Source organism: Periplaneta americana, chromosome 12, assembly GCF_040183065.1.
Source record: "Periplaneta americana isolate PAMFEO1 chromosome 12, P.americana_PAMFEO1_priV1, whole genome shotgun sequence".
Lineage (NCBI taxonomy): Eukaryota > Metazoa > Arthropoda > Insecta > Blattodea > Blattidae > Periplaneta > Periplaneta americana.
Window position 1 is genome coordinate 1,616,228 of NC_091128.1, and position 22,191 is coordinate 1,638,418.

Genomic DNA, 22,191 nt, shown 5'->3' on the forward strand with positions numbered 1-22,191 from the left:
TCAGCTGTTAACCAATCAATAAACTTCCTAGACCTCAAAACTTTTATAAAACATTTCCGTTTTAATTTTGACACATACTGGAAACCAACCTTCACTAATCATTCTATACACAGCCTTTCTAACCATCCAGAAACTCATAAAATTAGTAAATTTCGTTTCCTCATTGATAGATTATTAACCATTTCACTAAGTAAATCTAATTATAATAAAGAATATAATTATATTATCTCTTTAGCCCAAGATAATGGTTTCCAAAAACATACAGTAGACAGCCTCCTCCAAAAACGTAAGAACAAATTACAAAAAACTCAACACACTTTTCTTGAACCAATAACCCCTAAAAACATGGACAAGCATGACCTACTTTGGACCGATTTCTAACCAATTGAACAACTTCTTCAAAAAACACAATATGAATATTGCCTTCTGCACTAATAATAAATTAAATAACGTCATACCTAATAAAAAATTTCATAATAGAGATCGACTTCAAAATAGTGGCATATATATGCTACAATGGAAAAATTGGCCTAGCAAATACATTGGTCAAACTCACAGAAATTACCAACCCAGTTTAATGAAAATGTTTCCGATTTCAAATACAGTAAACGAATATCAAAGTTTGCAACCCATCTGATAGAACAAGGTCATGAATTAACCAATATAAATAATACACTACAGGGCATTCATCCTATGGGTGACAATCCACATATACATATTGCTGAAGAATTTTATATTTCACAAGCATTAAATAATGGTTTATCCCTTCTGAATGAGCAATTCCCAAACATACATAGTCTGCTTTATAATTTAAATTCTCCTTACACACGTGACTTCCGATACTCCAATATGTTTCTTCCCCCCCCCCCACCCTTCAATTTGATGTTACTTAGTCCTTTTGTAAGCGTAACGTTCGTCAACATTTGTGGCTGAACTTTATACAAGAACGGATATATTTTCTTCTGCTCCGTCTAGGTAAGTAATTTCTTTATTTAATTGGTTGCCCCCCTTCTTTTCGTGTTTCGTGAATTACCATCATTTGGTTACAAATCATAAATAATTTTCATTATTAATCCTTTCAATATAGTAAATAAGAATTTGTACATACTTTCAGATTACAAGACCACGCATGTCTCAAGTGTTACTCCAGTCTTACCACACATGAAGCTGCATATTCACCTCTCTTCACTACTCTGCCAATTCGCATCAGCATATCGATCTGACATTTGTAAATGCAGCCTTCATGTTAATCTTGTTATGCAGTCACATTGAATGGTGCTTATGCTATTTATATAGCTTAATCTTATACTCATAAAAGTGGACTGATCATTTACTTTTTAACAATTCTATTCTTGTACATACAGTTTTTACTGTTTTATGGTACTATCATGAATTTTACTCATTTACTTGTGACTCAATATGTGATATCATAATTCATTATGCATCCGAATCTATTTTATAAAACCCATGGTTTCACCGATTGTTTATAATACTTCGTTCATAAGATTTTGTAGGTTAATTGGGGATCTAATGATGGTTCCTTGAACCGAAAACATTCATCAAAATGTTAAAATAAAACATTTATGTTACTGTAATATTAATAAAACTTTTGGAATTTCTCACAGCTTATCAGACCCAACATGGTCTTTAAATATACTTTCCAACAAAATACCACATAATCTTTAAAAGTTCTAGAACATTCGTAATTACTAACTATATTCAAGAAAACAAAGGAAATGCATGAGTTTAGCTTGCAGTAAGTCTGTTGCCATTCACAGATTAATTTCAGTGCACTTTAGTGGCAGCAAAGAAAAGAAATTTCTTGGGACGAAGTGTTAAAACAAGAAGAACCAAGAAAAACGTACACCCCTTTCCTCTTGCATGGCCATAAAAATATGATTAATTTATAATACGCCTACAGCTCCAAACATTTCTAAGCATGTTGTGCCTATCGGAAAACGAAGGAATTAAATGGAAAATGCGACCACATGTGCTTAATTATCGTCGCATTGAGTGGAACCTAGGGACGGAGCATGAGATTCAGACATTTTTAGCACATAAAGAAAGAGATCGCCAAACAAAATGAAAGATTTAATGGTTGGTAACATTAAGGAGTGCACATAATTCACTACTACTGTAACAGCTCAACTTTGAACAAGTGGGGAGGGAAATATAAGAACAGGCTGAGGGCGATCTATCTGAAAAATGGCTTTAGACATACAATTTATAACTACTTACGCATAAAACGACTACAAAGCCCATAAAATATATATCTCAAACATGAACAGCAGCAACTCTTCGTTGTTTCCTCCTCCTCCTCATCTTCTGCTGATGTGGGAGCTGCGGGATAACACACAAGGCCTCGAATGGTCCTGGGTAGCCTGCAAGCAAAATTAACTGCATTCACAGGCTTTCATTGAATGGCATATTAATAGGGTGAGGAGTCATATGCAACTGCATATTTTACTGTCCATTTGCAAGTGATGTAAAATCATTTTAAACAGCTGTAATGCAGAATGTTCAAAATCAATTCTACATATTTTTGCATATTTCTGGTGTTCCTGTACATAAGAGACTGCTGAGCATGCAATGTAGCACATTTTCAGGTATGAAGCCCCAAATTAAGATATTTTGTAAAACAATAATATTCTGAAATGTTTGTCAGCATATAATATTTTTCTCTTAAATTGTACCCAATGGCAGTAAATTCCTTGCATATGCAGTGTGGGTGTGGAAAAACCAAAACCACCACACTATGCTTTTGTTACAAGAAGCATTCCCAAACACCTCTACAAGTTGTAGGCCATTACAATCTCATAATAAAGAGGAATTTTCTCCCCAGCTCTTTTTGGGACGTAACAGAGATCTCTTCCAATGGGATTGATAGTGAAGCATAGCTTTTGGGATTCTAGGGGATCTCATACATTGCAAATGGCTCATCCATTTGTTCTCATATTTCTAAAAATGAAATGGAGTATTGATTCCAGACCAAGAGGACTTAAATATAATAGAGGGGTTCAATCGCCGCTAACTCTTTTAACGACACTACGAACGCTACCATCGTTTCTTACCAACATTCCGGCACTGAATTCAGATGCCAAGAAATGGACAATGAACATGCGTGCTTTTGGTTTAAGTTGTCAGTCCTGTTAAGGTAGGAAGGTGAAAGAAAGAACCGAAGGAGAAGGAAGACATCTTGATTTGTCTTGTATCTGTTGTGTACTGTGAAAGATGCCATCGTATGTGAAGTGTGAATATTTGAATTATAGAAATAAGAAGGACAGCCACTCAAATAAGTGTTTCTTCAAAATATCGCGAGATAGTGAATGGTGAGTTTTCATTTACAATAATAGTAATTTTATCACTTAAACAAATGTGATGTACTGTAGATTTTTCTAGTCACGTGCATCATTATAAATTATATAAGATACCGGATACTATTCGTGTGTGTGTGTGTGTATATGTATATATATATATATATACACACACACACACATCTATATATAATAATAAATTTAGCTTCCCTTATGGAAAGGTTGCCAGATTTGATAAAGCGTATTACATACAATTTGGAAACACACCTAAAAGGTAAAATGATATACATTTGAAACGGTTAGGAAATCGAATATACAAAATGTCAGAAAAATTTACACCTAAGTAGCGTTTGTGATCATTTACAGTTAAGAAAGGGGGGGAAATATCATCAGATAGGTTAGAATGATTTGAATGCCATATACCACGAGAAAAATAATAGTACGGATTGATTGGCATTGATATCTAAACCAATTAACAGCCATCGGTTAAGATAACTTGAAATTTCCATTATCACTCCCATACAAATGATTTCTCAATATCTGAACCGATCCTTTGAGGGCACTAATGGCTATTTCCTTCACAATGCTGTGTGTTAGGCCCAAGTTTTTACATTTGTTGGCAAAGAAGGAGGGTATGGTACCTCGTGCTCCCACCATCAGACCTATCACATCAATGTGGGACAGGCTATATTTATCTTTATAGAATGGGATTGTTGGTTCATAGATCCGTTTCTTTTCACTGTCCACCTCATGCAGTTGATCTGCATGTGTCTCAAATCTGATGGTGGGATCAAGAATATTTGCCGAGTTGTTCTTAATGGCAATGATATCAATTCGCCAAACACTTCCTTGTGTGGCTAGTCCCTGCACCTCTTGATGGACTGTAAACCCTACTTCCTTCAGTGCCTCGGCCAGCATAGAACAGACAGCATGGTGACGGATGTTGCGAAGGGCCTCACTATAGGGGCAGAAGCCAAGGATATGGGGAAGAGTTTCAATCTCGCTGAGACAGCGCCTACAGCGGGTACCATTCCGACTTCTACCCAGTACAGCTCGGACCGGAGCGACATAGCCTATCATTTTAAGGGCGTCTATCCATTCCGAGAGCGTTAGACCTTTGTGATTTCTTATCCAGCTGTTTGCTGGGGGGAACTCTTTGTTAAGAATCACTCCTTTACCCTTTTGTTACAATGTACACAAATTTTCAAATTCTTTGTCTCTTAAAGCGTCTCTAACTTTTCGAGAGACCACAAAATTTTCACGATTATTTAAAAAAGAATTAGCAGGAGTTAATTTAAGGCTCTTTAAACATGTTTTACTCTCCTCAATAAGGTCCCTAGTGGAAGTAATGTAAGGATCATTAGTTTTGTGTAATACCCTTAAGCCGTTAATGTGTTGTAGCATGGATTTCCAGCATACCATAAAAGACCAAGACCTTTATATTTACGATGTGTATATATCATAGAATCGGGTGTGTCAGCTGGTAGTTGCAAAATTTCTTTCAGAGTGCTTTTAATAATTTTATCAGCGTTATCTAAAAAAGTATTGGGTATTGTTTTCAAGGGTATTGTCTGAAATGTGTAGATTAATGATGCGCAAATTGAGGAATTTAATATACAAAACTTTTGATCAGGATGTAATAAAGGAGACGAAATTAGCAAATCTAATCTAGTTTTCAGGTCGTTTAAAACGGTTTGGGAATTGAATATACAAACATCAGAAAAACCTAAGTAGCGTACATGCTCATTTGCAGTTAAGCATGTGATAGTAGTGTCATCAGAAATGTTTAGTTGATTTGGATGCAATTTACCGCGAGAAATATTAATAGCTACAGATTTATTTACATTTATATCTAAACCGTTTGAGAATAAGGTGCTTAGGAAAATATTTGGGGCTAAGCGGGATGAAGTTACAGGAGAATGGAGAAAGTTACACAACACAGAACTGCACGCATTGTATTCTTCACCTGACATAATTAGGAACATTAAATCCAGACGTTTGAGATGGGCAGGGCATGTAGCACGTGTGGGCGAATCCAGAAATGCATATAGAGTGTTAGTTGGGAGATCAGAGGGAAAAAGACCTTTAGGGAGGCCGAGACGTAGATGGGAGGATAATATTAAAATGGATTTGAGGGAGGTGGGGTATGATGATAGAGACTGGATTAATCTTGCACAGGATAGGGACCGCTGGCGGGCTTATGTGAGGGCGGCAATGAACCTTCGGGTTCCTTAAAAGCCATTTGTAAGTAAGTTATATCTAAACCAATAGCTTTGAAACGATCAATAGCATCCTTGCGAGTTCTAAAGCAGAGTTTTTGTTTTTAGCTATGATAACAGTATCATCTACAAAACCAAGTACAGTAATAGGTTTTAAACCTGAAACAAGATTGAAACCTTATTTGGCAGCGATCGAGTCTTCTGACATTTCATTAAGGATGTGATCAGTACACAGATTGTATAATGCGGGTGAAAGGGGCAATCCTTGCATAACTCCTTTTCGCAAACCAATGGGATTAGTTTTTTTATGATTGTTTTCTATTCTAGTGGAATTATTTAGTTGAAGTTTCAAAATTAACGTTTTCAACAAGCTTGGAATAAGCAAGCTATCTAATGTGTTTGATAGGTGCAAGTTCCCGATATTATCGAATGCCTTACTAACGTCAAGGAAAACGAGAGTTGCATCACATTTTTTAGATTTTGCGGACATTGAAGTGGACCTGAGAAGGGATGTATTAACTATTGTTCCTGGAGAATGTGTAAATCCCCTCTGATGAGGATTGAATTTTATGTATTCCCGAAGATATTTATCGAGGATGCATTCAATTACCCTACGTAACACGAAACAAATAGTAATTGGTCTCCAGTTTTTAAAGTCATTTTCGTCACCAGAGTTATAAAGGAGAACACTTCTTGCGGTCTGGAAGCATGGAGGTACGTGCCCAATATGGAGCATTCTTGTAGCTATGGAGGAGATGATTTCTGCAGCAGTATCATCCTTCAGAACTCTCATCAGGACGTGGTCTGGGCCAGGAGCGGTGTCCACCGCGATTCGAGATATTGAAAGCGCAACTTCTGACTTGGTGATAGATTTCTGGAATGTTTCATCTAATTCGGGTATTTCTGCTTCGGTGTAATGGGATGGATATTCTGATCGAATATTGTTATTTGGTTGAGAAAAATTTGAACTGTAAAGTTGTTGCATCTCGCTGACATCTAATTTGCACATTGGTTTATTTTGACTCAGTACTGTTCTTATTGCTTTCCGCCATTGATTGAAGTAATCAAATTGTGTTTTCTCATAAAGAAATCTGTTTTTTCTTTTCTGTCGGTCTCGTTTTGTGGCTCTTTCTGGGTTAGTGGATCTGCTGTAAGTCCTCTGGTTATTTAAATTTTTCTTTAGTTTTCTTGCTTCGTAATATTTCCTGGTTGGATGTTTGGGTCCAGGTAGATAATCAATTGCTTCGGATAAGAAAATCAGGAATTGCTGTGTCACATCATCAAACACATTGTCGGATAACTGTGCGCTAAATTTATCCTTCCAAGTAGAAAGATTTTGTTTGTAGAAAGATAAAGGACTTGTATTAGCAGTAGAGTGGTTTTCAGAATTATTAGTTAAATTATTGGAATTGTTCTTCCACACGGTAGTTGAACATCGGGGTTGTTTACGAATGAGACATTCTCGATGAATATCTGGGTGGGATTTACTAATATGTATGTTGAATTTAAGGAACATTTTTCACAATAATCACACTGAATTTGATTAGAACTCTGCGTTGTGTTACAAGTATCTAAAGAAATATTATTTATGTCGGTTGACTCTTCTCCTGTTGCAGCCTCCATGTAGTAAGAAATATAAAAGATTTGCTTATACTTGACCAAGTAAGGGTCTATAAATTAATAATAATATATGGTATTTGTAAAGTCTCATATATCGCAATAGTCTCACCTACAGTATATTCCAAAACTTATATCAGACACAGCACAGAACTATAAAACTTTCATATCACGATATGCAAAACCAATAAAACCTGGACGTTGTTGATAAAACGTCTATAGCAACACACAACATTGCAGGAAACAAGGCGAAAAAGTCACTATTTTCCAAAAGTCATTCAATAAATCATTATGCGAATACCACTTTGTTTAAAAAAGAATAATTACTATGTATATCTTACATAAAATAAGTCGAAACACCTTAAATGACACTAATAAGTTCACATAAATAACGTCAAACTGTTCTGTTTCTCCGATCTCATTCCATGGCCATTCCATAATACATATATGTATTATATTTAATTTCTGTATTATGTATTCATCTAAATTAACAATACCACGTGGTGGATATTTTTCAAGAGAAGGATCTATTGCAGTTATTCTTTGTACTGAAACTCCGGTACCCTACTGCACACGACACTGATGTTTGATTTATCTGGTTTGCTACAATTTTAGAAGTTATTTTCAGTGATTTAAGTAACTTTATTCCGTCATGTGTGATGAGGCAAAGTACAGAATGATAATCACAGGAACGCTTGTTCGTATCTCTTTATAAAATCACTCAGATAAAGCAGAAAATCGAAGGGATCAGATGCACTGAGACATGGTAGTTTATACTTAAACCGTTTTACTACAAATTTTCAACATATAAAAAGGCTAACCAAAAAAGTATTACAAATGGAGGAATAATTTATATTTTATCTTTAAGGTCACTGGAGCAATTTCTTTTCATTTTCTAGCATATCCCAGTGATTTTACAAGGTACCACGAAATAGTGTTCCTGTGCTCATCATTTATATTTATATTATGTTATATTATATTGTATTATAGATACATTATATTATTTATATTTATCCTATTATTTTTATTTCCCTTTTTTATTTCAGATACAAGGGATGGCTAGAAGCAATGGGCAGAGAAGACCTAAAGGTGAATCTGCCCAAGAAATTGCATAACAGCTTTCGGTGTGTGCGGACCATTTTGAAGATAAGTACTTCACAAGTACCCTCTGCACACATTTGAATAGAGAAGCCATACCTTGCAAAGTTCAGGCTATCTCCATCGGTCAAGGTAACCATATACTTCTTAGGTATCATCAGCTTACTTCTAAAACCAAGTCCAAATTTATTATTTTTTAAAATGCGTCTCCTGATAACACCTCGTTAGTATGAAAATGCTTCTACTTTTTGTATACAACAAATGCATAACAATTGTTAGCTGGGTATAAAAATAAAAAGTTCTTATGTGCAATTTTCTGAAATGCAGTTACAAGATTTTTTAAAATAAGCCGATGATATTCAATTTTAATGCTTCAGAACTACACACATACAGTATATTCTGTCAAAATTGAAGATTATGTAATTGTTATTTATAGGAAAAGATAAGTAGCCTGTATTGGGCTTAGTAGACCCCATAACTGCACCCTCTATTCGTGGTGTTATAGGCCTGCTTACTCTTACTGTTAGTTTATAATTATATATTTTCTGTTGTTTCGTTTTATACAGATTCTGCGGGACCTAACACCAAAGAGGAGAAAGATTCGCATCTCTGAGTACAATTGCATCGTTCGAGAGGAAGAATTCTCAAGACTACGCAGAAAGAACCGAAGATACACACTGCCCTAGCATGTATAAAGAGTAAGGTTCCTGGGCTATTATATCAACCAGTAAGAAATTGTATCTCTTCAGATGCACAGTGTGTACAGAGGAATTGGTGGTCACTAGAAATGAAAACAAAGGCTCTTAACATTTATTTACAGAGCCCAAGTTCCTATAGGATGATTAGGAAGTTATTAAATTTCCCTTCAAAGCCTCCATTGCTTAGAGTATTGCAAAAGTAATAATAATAATAATAATAATAATAATAATAATAATAATAATTTATTTATTTATTTAATCTGGCAGAGCTAAGGCCAGTAGGCCTTCTCTTCCGCCCAGCCAGACTCTAATTCTAATTGAATACAATTGCTTACATAGTTATTACATTAATATCTAGACCATAAAACAACATGAAAGTAAATAATTAAAGTTGGATAAGTAATGTTAGTGTGACAATAATAAACATTGGTAAGAAATAGTTATAATAATAATAATAATAATAATAATAATAATAATAATAATAATAATAATAGTAATAATAATAATAATAATAATAATAATAATAATAATAATGAGATAATTTAGATATTTAATTGTGATATATATATATATATATAACCATTAAACATTGAGAAACCTGAAACAGCTATTATTGTTAAAAGATTTGTTAGAAAAATATTTTGTTAGCGTATTCTTAAATTGGTTTAATGTCTGACAGTCCCTGACATTACTCGGTAGGGAATTCCAAAGCCGAGGAACAGCCACAGTGAAAGAAGATGAATATGAGGATGTTCGGTGGGAGGAAATGGATAACATTGAGGAGTGTTGTGATTGTGTGTCTAAGTTATGATGGGTGGATAAATTCTGAAAACGAGGCACAAGATAGACAGGAGTGGAGAAATGCAATATGTGAAAGAGAAGGGAAAGACAGTGGATTTTCCTACGATCTTCTAGACGGAGCCAGGACAACATTTCGAGGGATGGTGTTATGTGATCAGCCAGGCGAATATTGCAGACGAAACGGACGCACATATTATGAACATGTTGTAGTCTCTGCGCCGAAGTAACGCTTAGGTCAGTAAACAGAATATCACAGTAATCGAAGTAGGGCATCACGAGTGTTTGCATTAATATTTTTTTCATGGAAAAGGGTAGAAAATTCTTCAATCGCCTAAACGAGTGTATTAATGAGAATACTTTTTTGCAGGTTTCTGAAACTTGAATGTTCCAATTTAAACTTTTATCCACATAAACACCTGGATTCTTTACTGATTCACTGAACGGAATTTCGGTGCCGTATATTTTAATCGGGGACAAATTTGGTATGGTAATAGTGCTTAACAAACGTGAATGGCCCACATTGATTGACTATGATTTTTCTGGATTTAGTTTAAGTCGGAATTTCCGTGTCCATGTCCAGATTGAGTCCAGATCGTCATTAATTTTAGTTACCACTGATGATGGTTTTAGTGATAAACTATTTGACATACTAAGGAATGCCTGTAGTAAGATAACTGAGACTGACAAACTGTGTTGCCTTATGTGGGATGAAATGTCTTTAAAAGCAAACTTGTGCTACAATAGTAATGAAGACATCGTAGATGGCTTTGAGAGGTATTCTGGCAATTATTCATCAGATAGAATTGCCAACCAAGGTCTTGTGTTTATGGTTAGAGATATTTGAAGTAATTACAGACAAGTTCTGGGCTATTTCTTAGCACATTCAAGCACCCCTAGCAATACATGAGTTGACCTCATTGTCAAAGCAATAGAGAAGCTGAGAAGCATTGGTTTAAAAGTAGTAGCTACTGTTTGTGATCAGGGCTCTAACAATCAAAAGGCGTATCATTTATTGGAAGTTACTACAGATCAGCCCTCCTTTACAATAAATGACAGGAAAATTGTACCATTTTTTGACAGTCCACACTTGATTAAAAGTACACGAAACATGTTCAAAAAGTATTCTGCTAAGTTTTACGATAATTACACTGCAAAATGGGAGCACATTGTGCAGTTATATAACTCAGATAAAGATAATGAGTTTCGTGCGACTAAACTAACTGATAAAGAAAGATGTTTATGTGTCTGGTTTCAGAGTTACGAGGGTGCACACAGCAGCAAGAGTTTTAAGTCATTTGTTTGCTGCAGCCATTCTCACGATGTCATCTTTTGGGATGCTTGAAGGAGGAGTACACACTGGAAAATTCGTAGGTTATGTGGATAAAGCTTTTGATTCATTAAATGGCAGAGTGATGACGGACATTATGAAGCCATTATGTGGTGCAGTGAAGGAAGGTACCAGCCGCCATGGAGTCTGGGAGGAAATGGCGAGTTTTTTTCAGTCTGTCCAATTTATAAATACTGAAGGAAAGACAATACATGCACCATCCACATATGGTTGGGTACAACATTTTTATGCTGCAAAATTGTTGTGGGAGGTTGCTAAGAAAGAGGGCATGCACTCACTTTTGATGGGGAGGATAAACCAAAATTGTTTGGAAAATACATTTTGTATAATCAGAAGGAAAGGTGGTAATAGAGACAACCCTTCGTGTAACGACTTTTGTTATGCTTTCCGAGCAGTTGCTGCCCAGAATATGCTAATATGTAGTGACAAGGGAAATTGTGAAATTGACTATGATGTTGTCCTAGCATCTATAGGGTCAACAGGTACTAGTTGTGAGATGGTGGTTAACCCACCAAACTCTGAGGTGAATCAGTTCATTGCACGCAGTTGTAATTTCTCTGATCTGAGTAATGATCTTGTTAACAGGAATGCTATGTTTTATGTTGCTGGTTATCTTGCCAAAAAGCTCTGTTCTGCAAAACAGTGCTGTAATTACTGTTGCACAGCTGTTCTTGACTCTGAAAAAGTCCTCCCAGCTGGTATAACATTTCCTATTTTTAAGGAATATGAAAAAGTTACGAATGTTCTCCAATATCCTTCAGCGAATTTACTTAAATGTGTTGAAGATATGACACATAAGTTTGATAATAACTTCAAAAACCTGATTTCTATGTCTGATGTAGTACAGAGATTTACTAGCCTCATTCAGGATGAAGTTTGTTTTGATTTCCTTGCACCTAATTGTAATTCTGATTGTAAAAGATATTTGGTTTCGTTGTTCACAAGAGTGCTGATTCATGCAAGATTACGGCGAATGAATGAAAATCTGTCAAGTGATGATTACAGAAAGGAAGGAAAGAAAATGAAAAAAGTCCTGCATCAATAAAATGGAGTTTTATGTAATATAATTTCAGATTATATTACATTTATGCTATTTAATGTTAGCAATTTATTGGTGCAAGATGAATTTTGTTTCTGTTTTTTTTTTTTTTTTTTTTTTTTTTTTTGATATTATCAGAAGACATATTTTCATTCAGTTTTCTGAGTCTTGCATTGATTTAACATTATAGTGAGAAAAAAAATAATTTTTGCATTCGAAGTTACAGTGTGAAAGAAAATCAAAATTAACACTATCATGAATAAAGCTCATTAAATTGCTTTATTATATCATTGTCTGACAGCAGATTTTCTAAGCTGTTATGAAACATTTTGGTCATCAGTGTTACACATTCTAATAAATGCGTTGAGGGCAACTGAGGATCTTCATTTACTTTTTCATATTCTTTGAACATGAATGTTATGCCCTCTTGTAAGTATTTTTCATTGTCTGAAAGAGCTGCACGACAATAAACACACTGTTTAGCATCACATGCCTTCTTACCAATATAACCAGGAATATATTATAATGCATTTGCATTCACGATCTCATTATCAACATCGGAGAAATTAAAAGATTCCCTCACCAGCTATTAACCTCTTTCACAATTTCATTTGTTACTAGAACATAACATTATTTTAAGCAGCAATGCCCAATTACTGTACTGAATATCATTGCAGGAAGAGTTATCTGGCTTGTTCTACCATCCTTATTTCTAATTATGCAAAAGTAAATCTCTAAATAATCTTGATTAATACTCCAAATTTAGAGCGAGTGCATATCAGTGTAAATTTTTAACAACTTCCCATAGTAATTTTGCTCCATTTAAGTCATAAATTCAACGAGATGTGGATGGCACATGCACAGTTTGTCACTATTTATAAAATTGACACTACTAAAAATTCAACATTTCATTCCAGGTGAATACATGCATAGACTTTTCTTCCACAGCCGCACATACTGTCTTCCTATTCTCGAAAACTGTACTTCTATTCAGTGAATCAAATGTCTTGTCCATGTTGCCTACAAATTCTGCTCTATGTGTTGCATCTCCTGCATGTACTGCCAGTCTTGGCTAGCAGGAAATGTCTGCAGCTACTGCATGGCTTAATGTCCGTGTTTCCATTTTCCTATATTGGTCTTGAACTATTGCATTATACTTTTTCGACATATTTCGTGTACATTTTAAGAGATGGTTTGTGTAAAAAAATTAAACAATTCTTATCTGACCATTTGCTGAATAGAATGGTTGATCTGGCTTTACCCCAAGCAAGATGTAAGCTTTTTGATTATTAAGCCTATGCTCATATACAGTTGCTATTACCTTAAGGCCAACATTCTGTAATGTCTGAATTGCATTGAAAATGAAGTCTACTAGCTATGTATCAGGAGTACCGGAATTTGTTAAAAACTAATTCTGTACCTGCTTGTAATTATGACAAAGACCAGTTGCCGTAAACACACACAAGCACCTGATTTGCAGTTTTACCTGATAATGAGTGTTTCCAAACCCATCAACAGTATCCTCATTATTATTGCTACAAGTTAAACTGATATTTAGTGGCATTTCATTGCACATGTGACAGCGCGGCTCACCTGGCAGTCATTTTGTCACAAGCATATTTTAGCTCATATAATATTTTCTCACAAAATCAGCATCATTTGTATATTTAGCAAACTTATGTAGAAGTATGGCTTCAGAAGGAAATTTCAATGACTTTCTGAAAATTCTGTTGCACTTGGACTTTGTAAGTAAATATTAAGGGTTTTACATTTCAATTCTGATGAGCAGTGACATCCCTGAGCAAATTGTGAACAAGAGCTGTACAATTTCTTTATTGGTTCATGTAATTGCTTAGGCACAACTTGCCTCATTGTGCACAGGGCTTGTTCTGTCTTCAGTTCTTCTCGTACCTTGTTTTCCCTTTCCATACTCTAGCGGTACAGTTGGATGCGAAGACTTCGAATTTTCCTCCTTTTTGGTGTTACTGTCTTTCCAGAAGAGAACGGGAGTGAATGTTGTTCAACTATTTCTGTCTGCATTCTAAGTGGAGAAACTTCTGGGGCAATGTCAAGCTTCTTCATCTAGGTGTTCCTCTTAGCACTGATGGTGTATCAGAATAAAAATTTCATTACGAAGATTTGAAGAGCTGTGTGCCTTTTGGACTTTACATGTGCTTGTGAAACTGGATGCAGAAAGTGATCCTGGTAATACGCTATTGTGTAATACACATTGTGGCCAGGGTTGTATATAAAACACAGGAGCTATCTTCTCGACACACTAAACAAAGCTTGTGAAAGGTACTGCATATATCATATTTAACATTTCATATAATTTAAACACAATGACAGTTACACTAGCCTTCTATGTTATCACAAGGCAAAACACACACACATTGTAACTGCTTATTTGCAACATCAATATATATTTGTATAAGACTTTAAGAATACAGCATTGCAGACTTCGATTTCTACTGAGGATGATAACACAATAACTCTAATAATATATCTAGAAATTGAAGAAAATTAAATAAACTGCCTTTACATTTTTTATGAAATAATCTCCGATTTCCAATAGACAAGTATACATATGATTTTTTTATACAACACTTCCCTGTGATGTTGTTAATTGTAATTATTATTGCACTAATAGGATCATGAAATCTTTCTGTATTGCAATAAGACTGTAGAAGTTAATTGTAACAAAATATAATATTGTATGTTTATGAAAAAATATTGTTACCTAAATAAATTTAATGCATTCTAACCACGACAGATTTGGTAGGTCATGTCTAATTCATTTCATATTTCACAATCCTTTTCCTTCCTTCACTTCCTGGCATATCACGATCAGAAAATGCTGATGGTGTTGGCTCGAGATCTTCATTCCAACAATAAAAAATCAAAATATTAATAGGGATGGTTATATTTCAAACATTGATATAAATATTAATATAACAGAGAGGTGCAGAGTATTTATAAGCAATAAATTGTAAATAATAATAGGCTATACAGGGCAGGTGAAGAGAAGTCTTTTGAAATTCCCGCAATTTTTTGCTTGCTTGTGGCGCTCCTCTGGTAGTTGAGAGAAGCTTCTTGACAGATTACACTTAATCCGGCTTATGAACTCCTCTCATATATCAAGCCCTCTTGTTTGGCGACTGCTCTGTTGCAGGCTTCATTCCACCAAGGTGGTTTGGGAGGAGTTTTATTTCTAGCAGATTGTTTAGAGAGAGGACATTTCCGGCATTCTTCTATTAACAAGTTATGTATGTCGTCAAAATCCTTTATTGTATCCTGAAAACTCTGTAATTTAGATATTATCTCATCCACCCTGTTACTATTAATATGTCTGGGTTGTGCTGGATTAGGTTGATTGAGGAAAATGGCTTGGTTTAAGTATGAATCTATATCAAGCGGATTGTGACCACTATTCATAGTATCCAAAATTTTATTAATATTAATATGCTGTAGTAAGTCTTCGGATGACCAAATTAAGTCTGGTTGAGAATCATCCTGACCCCATCTTCCTTTTCTAGTTAAAATATGTTCAGATGCAAGTTGCCAATCATGTAATATAGCAAATTCTATGAGAGGATGATGGATTTGCTGCCATCGTCTATGCATATGAAAGTTGGCTATATTAAAATCGCCACATATTAGTATTGAAAGAGTAGAAACGTTTGTTAAAATATGATTCCATTGGTGTAATGATATATTCTCCCTGGGTTTTCAGTATACACCCATGATACTTATATTGTTGACTGTGATAGAGATGATTTGTATTTTATTATTAATATTAAACATTTCATATTTCTTAGTAAGGTGAACAGACTTGTGGATATACATTGCGACACCACCTCCAATATGTTCCTGGTTGGCGGAGATTAAATGGTAGGATTTAATGTTCTGTTGTCGATAATTTTGAAACCAAGTCTCTGTAATAATGATTATATGATAAAATTTTTTGGATACCAAGTATGATATGTCATGAATCTTGTTGTTTAGACTTCTGGCATTCCAATATAGGATTTGGAGTCTATCCATGCAAAAGTAGTTTTCAAATCTTCCAACTAGGGCCTGATATAGTCAGGTGCTTCCTGTATAATGTTATTAATAAAGGCAATGAATGGAGTTTTATTTAGCTTAGTAGAGACTCGTTTTTGAGATTGAACCTCTTTTTGAGTAGTTGACAATTCCTGTGAATTGTGTTCTATCTCTTCGCTGTGGTATGCAGCTGTCCTAGAATTAGATTGAGAAGGCTTAGGTGATGTGGGATTAGTCACATAGGGGTCAGGAGAGGTAAATATGAGACACAGAGAAAGTGGGGTAAAACAAGTTTATTATGCGTATATTTTAGTAGACAAAAATATATATTTAATTTACAACACTCTTCAGTAAGTATAGAAACATCCTTTACAAGATAAAGAATGTAAAAAAATATTTAATGAATTTGGGGGGCTAGGGGGAAATGCATGCATACTAATTTTCGTAGAACAAATTCAAATTTTCCCTCCAAACTTTCCTAGTTATTTTGTATCTACACGGTTGGGTGAGCTGTTACCAGGCTTTACAGCAGTCACAGTGCTTTCTGGTTAGTTTGCTGCAGAGTTGATAGAGAAATGGTGTTGTTTGAAGATCTGAAATTCAGTTTCAAAAGAAAATATTGAAGAGGGGGAAAAAGAAGACAGTCAGGTAAGAGCATGTGCAATTATTCGCAGTGATATTGTTATTGGTGCTTTTGGAACCATTGCTATTTTGGCTGCATCATTTGTTGCAGGTTGACTAGCATTGTGTACTGCCTAGGTCTAACCTATAAAAATGCCTAGGTCTTATGCGAAAAAGAATAAAATCAATGAAGATGATGCACAGAGTGCTGTGGGAGAGTGGAAAGAAAAGAAAGATTCACTGAGAAACATTGCAAAAAAGTACAATTTAGATAAATCATTATTAAGTAGGCGTATTTCTGGACAGATGTTGCAGAAACGTGGAAGAAAGACAGCAATAAGTTTAGAGGCTGAAGGAAAGCTGGCTTCGCATTTAAGGGATATGGCTCAGTGGGGATTTGCTTTAACCACTAAGGAAATAAAAAATGTAGTAGCCGACTATGTTTCCCAAAATAACATCAGTACACCCTTTAATAGCAACACAGGAAGGCCAGGAAAGGATTGGATGACTAATTTCTTACGAAGACATAACCTAAGCATTAGAAATTTGGAGAAATTATAGATGAACAGAAGAACAACCACTGCCGATCCATTTATCATATATTAATTTTATGATAGATTAGAAGAAGTCACTGCTTCATTAGGCATTGGGGGTAAGCCATCTCATATTTATAATTTGGATGAGACTTACATTTGCAGTAATCCTGTAAGATTGAAATGTGTTGCTGGTAAAGGTCAGAAGGCACATCAGAATGTACAAGGATCCGGCAAAGACAACACTAGCATTCTTGCTTGTTGTTCAGCAGATGGAAAAGTGCTTCCTCCATTAATAATTTTTACTGGTCAGCACTTGTGGACAACTAGGAAAGGAAAACATGACATAAAAGGAACTTTTTATGCAAGTTTTGACAAAGGGTATATGACTTCAGTCATTTTTCAAGATTGGTTTATAAAATTATGTAGTCTGATTAAAGAAAGGCCTTTGCTATTAATATTTGATGGATATCTATCACATTTGGACCTGACAACTCTAGAAAAAGCTAGAGAGCAACATATTACCATATTAAAGCTTCCTCCACACACAACAGAAACCCTTCAGCCACTGGACAAAGCATGCTTCAAACCTCTGAAGGATATGTGGAATGAAAGACTACAAGAGTGGCAGCACCTTAATATGAGGAAAACATCTCGATCTGAAATGGTGGATTTGTTGTGTGGAATATGGGAGGAAAGCATTTCACAAAAAACTATCCCAAAGTGGATTGCCTCGCTATAACTCACTACAAAAATATAAGTTCAAGGAGGCCTACTTAGCACAGCGTAATACACAAATACACTATTACGTTATCCCACAAATTAAATAAACACAACAAAAGCAGGAAATATACCCATTTTCAGAACCACATGACAAGCAGACGTGTTCTTTACTCAGAGAGAAAAATTAAAGTTTTCTGGAAATGTAGTAGTGTAGCGCAGAGTCTTTCTCTCTATCTTTTAACACCATTTTCTCCATTAACTAATGGTCAGAAAACGCACAGAAAAAGTGTTATGCCCTCTCACTGTGAGAGTGTCACATAATAACATTAAAGAACTTATGGTATTATATTATGATATGTTAGGAAGGCAAATCTCGTTGCTCGCAATCACAAGCTTTGTGATGAACTGATGAGAACACCGCTAACTCTGTCATAAGAGTAGCCAGTATCAACACTCAGCAATCCCCATTCAGACTTAAATTCAAAGAAAATACCGCCAGTCATTGTATCAGCCGGACGCTTGGGAGTTCAGTTTAATTTCAAACGGTAAAGGGTGCAGTTGTTTTGTACCTAGGTGATTTATATTTTAATATTCATTATAATGAGTGACAGTCGGAAAAATCTCAGTGGTTCTCAATACTAGAAACACCTCTTATTGAGGTTCTGGCTGATATGTAAATCTATTACCAGACAGTACATCTCATTTGACGATATATGTCAGACGATGAACTGCATCTAAAATCTCATTAGTGTAATATGTAGCTAGTTAGCGTTGTATGCAATGGAGGGGGAAAGGAACTGGTCACCCTACCCCATTATCTCCTGGCCTAGTTGCCTTATGAGTGATGCCTTGATGGTGTCACTTGTGGGTTCCAGACCTGTCTTCGGACAGTTGACTAAACAACAATACCGGAAACTCGAGAAAGACAAGGCAATAAAAAGAGAGGAAATGGTGAGAAAAAGTGCAAAAATATGTGTTATTTAAAAAACAAACATAGCCAGCTTGTTCCAGTTCGAGTCCAGGTACATCAGAGTGTAATAATGTGGTGAACAGCAGTTACCGAAAATAGTGCAGCGTGTGGTTCATTTTAGTCAGGCGTTTAGTAATAATGACGCAGAATCAATTATTTCATTTGATCCAAATGACGCATATAGGGCGAAATAAGGGGCAGAAATATTTTTCTCTGCCTAGAGGCGTCAAGTAGCTAGATTCGACCCTGCATGTTAACACACCGGATGATGCAAGAAACATGATGCATGGCACATGGAGCGTGACACATAACGCCATGTTATTTGATCTAATGAGTCATTCAGTGTGGAGTCATCAGATGGAGATCTTCTGCTATTGTCAATAATAAGAATGCGAAGATAAAGGCATAGGTTTCGGATTCATTGGTTCAAAACGTTGAAAATCATGGTGCTTGTAGTGTTTTATTGGTGGAGTTAGAACAGCATCCAGACAAATTCACAGAATATTACAGAATGTCCAAAGAATCATTTGAAGATACAGCAAACTGTGAATATTCCTAATAGATGGAAAACATGTATGAGTATTACACAAGCACATGGACTTTTCACTCTGATTTCTGTTGAAGACTTGGGTAGAAATAGTGTTGGTGCTAGGGTTGCCAACTATTTTTGAAGAAACTATGGGAGACTAAGTGGTCTACAATATTTCACATAAAAAATTGAAAAATTATTAAATTCAGTTAGCGGCACTAAAAACAATTTTATTGTACATTTTGGCAGTTAGGCTTAAATTAAAGTATTTTGAGATATTTTACCTAGCGTAATAGTTTCAAACAAATTGTAAAAATTTCCTACATGAGTAATTGAAGTTGACTGTGATTTGCAGTTCTGATTTGATTAAAGTGTCGCGCTCCTTTTTCGAACATCTGAGGATTGCGAGACTTCATATGTGAGTATAGGTATATATCAATGTTAACAAGCTTGTTAAAATTGGCCATAAAGTCATTTAAATATGTGCTCCTGCATATATGACTTACCGGTATATGTCTAAATTGCAGGTAGTAGGCCATTGATGATATAATGAGGAGAGTTCGGCTGGCACCATGCATCGTGTCCCGGCATAGCTCAGTTGGAAAGAGCGCTCAGCACGCAGAGTTGAGACGTCCTGGGTTCGATTCCCGGTGCTGGAACGAATTTTTCTCAAAATTAATAGGTATCTACATGTTGACTATCAACAAAAAATAGTTGTCTTGATTATTCAATGTGGATGCGAGACCATATATACGAATGTATGTATATATCTGTTTACTTAATGTTCATAACAGAAAACACTTTTTGTATAAGCTTAGCTGCACATTCCAGGGCATCTCTGGAACAAGAGAATCCATCATATAAATCACCTTCAACCACGTAAAAATTAAATGTTTCAATTAATTTTTACATTATGCAAAACTAAGGTAGGAAAAAGTTTGAAGAGAAGAGAAATGCGGAAGTCGGGAGACTGTTAAAAATTGGATGGTGCCGTATGTTCAAAAATGGGCGAACCAATGTCCATGATGAAGAGAGAACCTCGACCGAGTATCGTGAATGCAGATCTGATTTGTTTGGTTGACAAAAAGGTTAGAGTAAACCGCAGGTTTACCATGTCAGAGCTTAGTGAGGATTTTCCACAGATTAGTCGTACTCTTGTGTACAAAGTGATTACCGAAGATTTGGGCTACTGGAAACTTTCTGCCAGATGGGTTCCTAAACTCCTTTCTGAGGAACAAAAGGCTCAGCCGATGGGAGCAGCACTGTCCTTTCTTGAGCATTACGAAAGAGAAGGTGATGCTTTTCTCGATCAGATTATGAAAGGAGATGAGACTTGGGTGCGGTATGTGAATGCAGAAACAAAGCTTCAATCAATGCAGTGGGGCCATACTCACTCCCTGAAAAATTCCACAAAGTGTCGTCAAACACTTTCCACGAGGGAACTTATGGCAACTGTCTTCTGGGACAGAAAAGGAATTTTGCTAATGGAGTTCTTGGAGAGGAATGCCACAATTAACGCTGAGCGTTACTGTAACACATTAACAAACTTGAAAAGCGCCATTTAAAACAAATGTTGAGCTCTGGGGTGATTTTCCTGTATGACAACACCCGGCCGTATACAGCGTGTCATACTGTGACCAAACTCCGAAAGTTCAACTGGGAAGTATTGGATCGCCCTCCCTATAGCCCACATTTGGTACCTAGCGATTACCATCTCTTCATGCACATGAAGACGTGACTTGGCTCGAAGTGCTTTGACAATGACGAAGAGTTGAGAATCAGCGTCGTAGGTTGGCCGAATTCTACGATTGTGGAATTTCAAAGCTCGTCAAATGCTACGACAAGTGTCTCAATGTGACTGGAAAATGTGTGGAAAAATAAATTTGAGTGTACAATTTCAAACGTATTCTAACCCAATTCTGTAACGTCATTCACAGGTTTGTAAAAAATAAATGGCTACTTTATGAATAGCCCTCGTAGAACAAAGATACATATTGCTTTTTTATATAAAAACATTCTAGCATCCCCAGAAAGAGTAAGTTACGTACTCGTGCTCAGAGGGCATTCCACATAATGTTAAGATATTTTATTAAATAACAGAGTAAAAAGTAAAAAAAGAAAAAGAAAAAAGAAAAAGAAAAAAGAAGAAGAAAAACATATCAGAATAATTGAACTTTAAATTTTCTCTCTAGACAGGAATTTTTAATTGATTTTTTAAAATAAGGAGCATTAGTAAATTGTACACTATCTACCAAAAAGTAATTGCTAGAAGTCATGTTTCTACTGTGCAGTGGTATGCAGACAATAAGGTGACCAGTTGAACTGGCCTGCACAGAGTCCTGATCTCAATCACACTGAGCACCTTTAAGACGAATTGGACCGGCGATTGAGGTTTCGGGAAATTCGGCCAACTTCCATTGTCCAACTGAGTGCCATATTGCAAGAGGAATGGCGACGCATTCCAGTGGATATCCCACACAAACTAGTGGAAAACATGCCTGAAAGGGTGGCTGCTGTTATAGCAACAAGAGGTGGTACCACGAGGTTCTAAAGGGGCAAAAATAGTGCCCAATTACTTTTTTGTAGATAGTGTATATTTGGGAATTTAGCTATTAAGTTACCATGTTATAAAGCCTT

General features: G+C 35.7%; 1 protein-coding gene across 4 annotated transcripts in view; it reads right to left on the reverse strand.

The window, feature by feature from the left end:
- LOC138710117 (uncharacterized) overlaps window positions 1–22,191 on the reverse strand; it is a 131,496-nt gene that overhangs the window by 63,482 nt on the left and 45,823 nt on the right. For 3 of the 4 annotated variants that reach the window (XR_011335063.1, XR_011335064.1, XR_011335062.1), the window contains 2 exons: window positions 20,061–20,207; window positions 2,071–2,381 (listed from right to left, as the gene is read on the reverse strand). Coding sequence is in view for 1 of the 4 variants with exons in the window: in XM_069840752.1 (XP_069696853.1) it covers window positions 2,239–2,381; window positions 20,061–20,207 (290 nt within the window). In the remaining 3 variants the exon portion in view is untranslated. Of the gene's footprint in view, window positions 1–2,070; window positions 2,382–20,060; window positions 20,208–22,191 lie in introns of those variants that run through there. The other variant, XM_069840752.1, reaches the window with a different exon arrangement.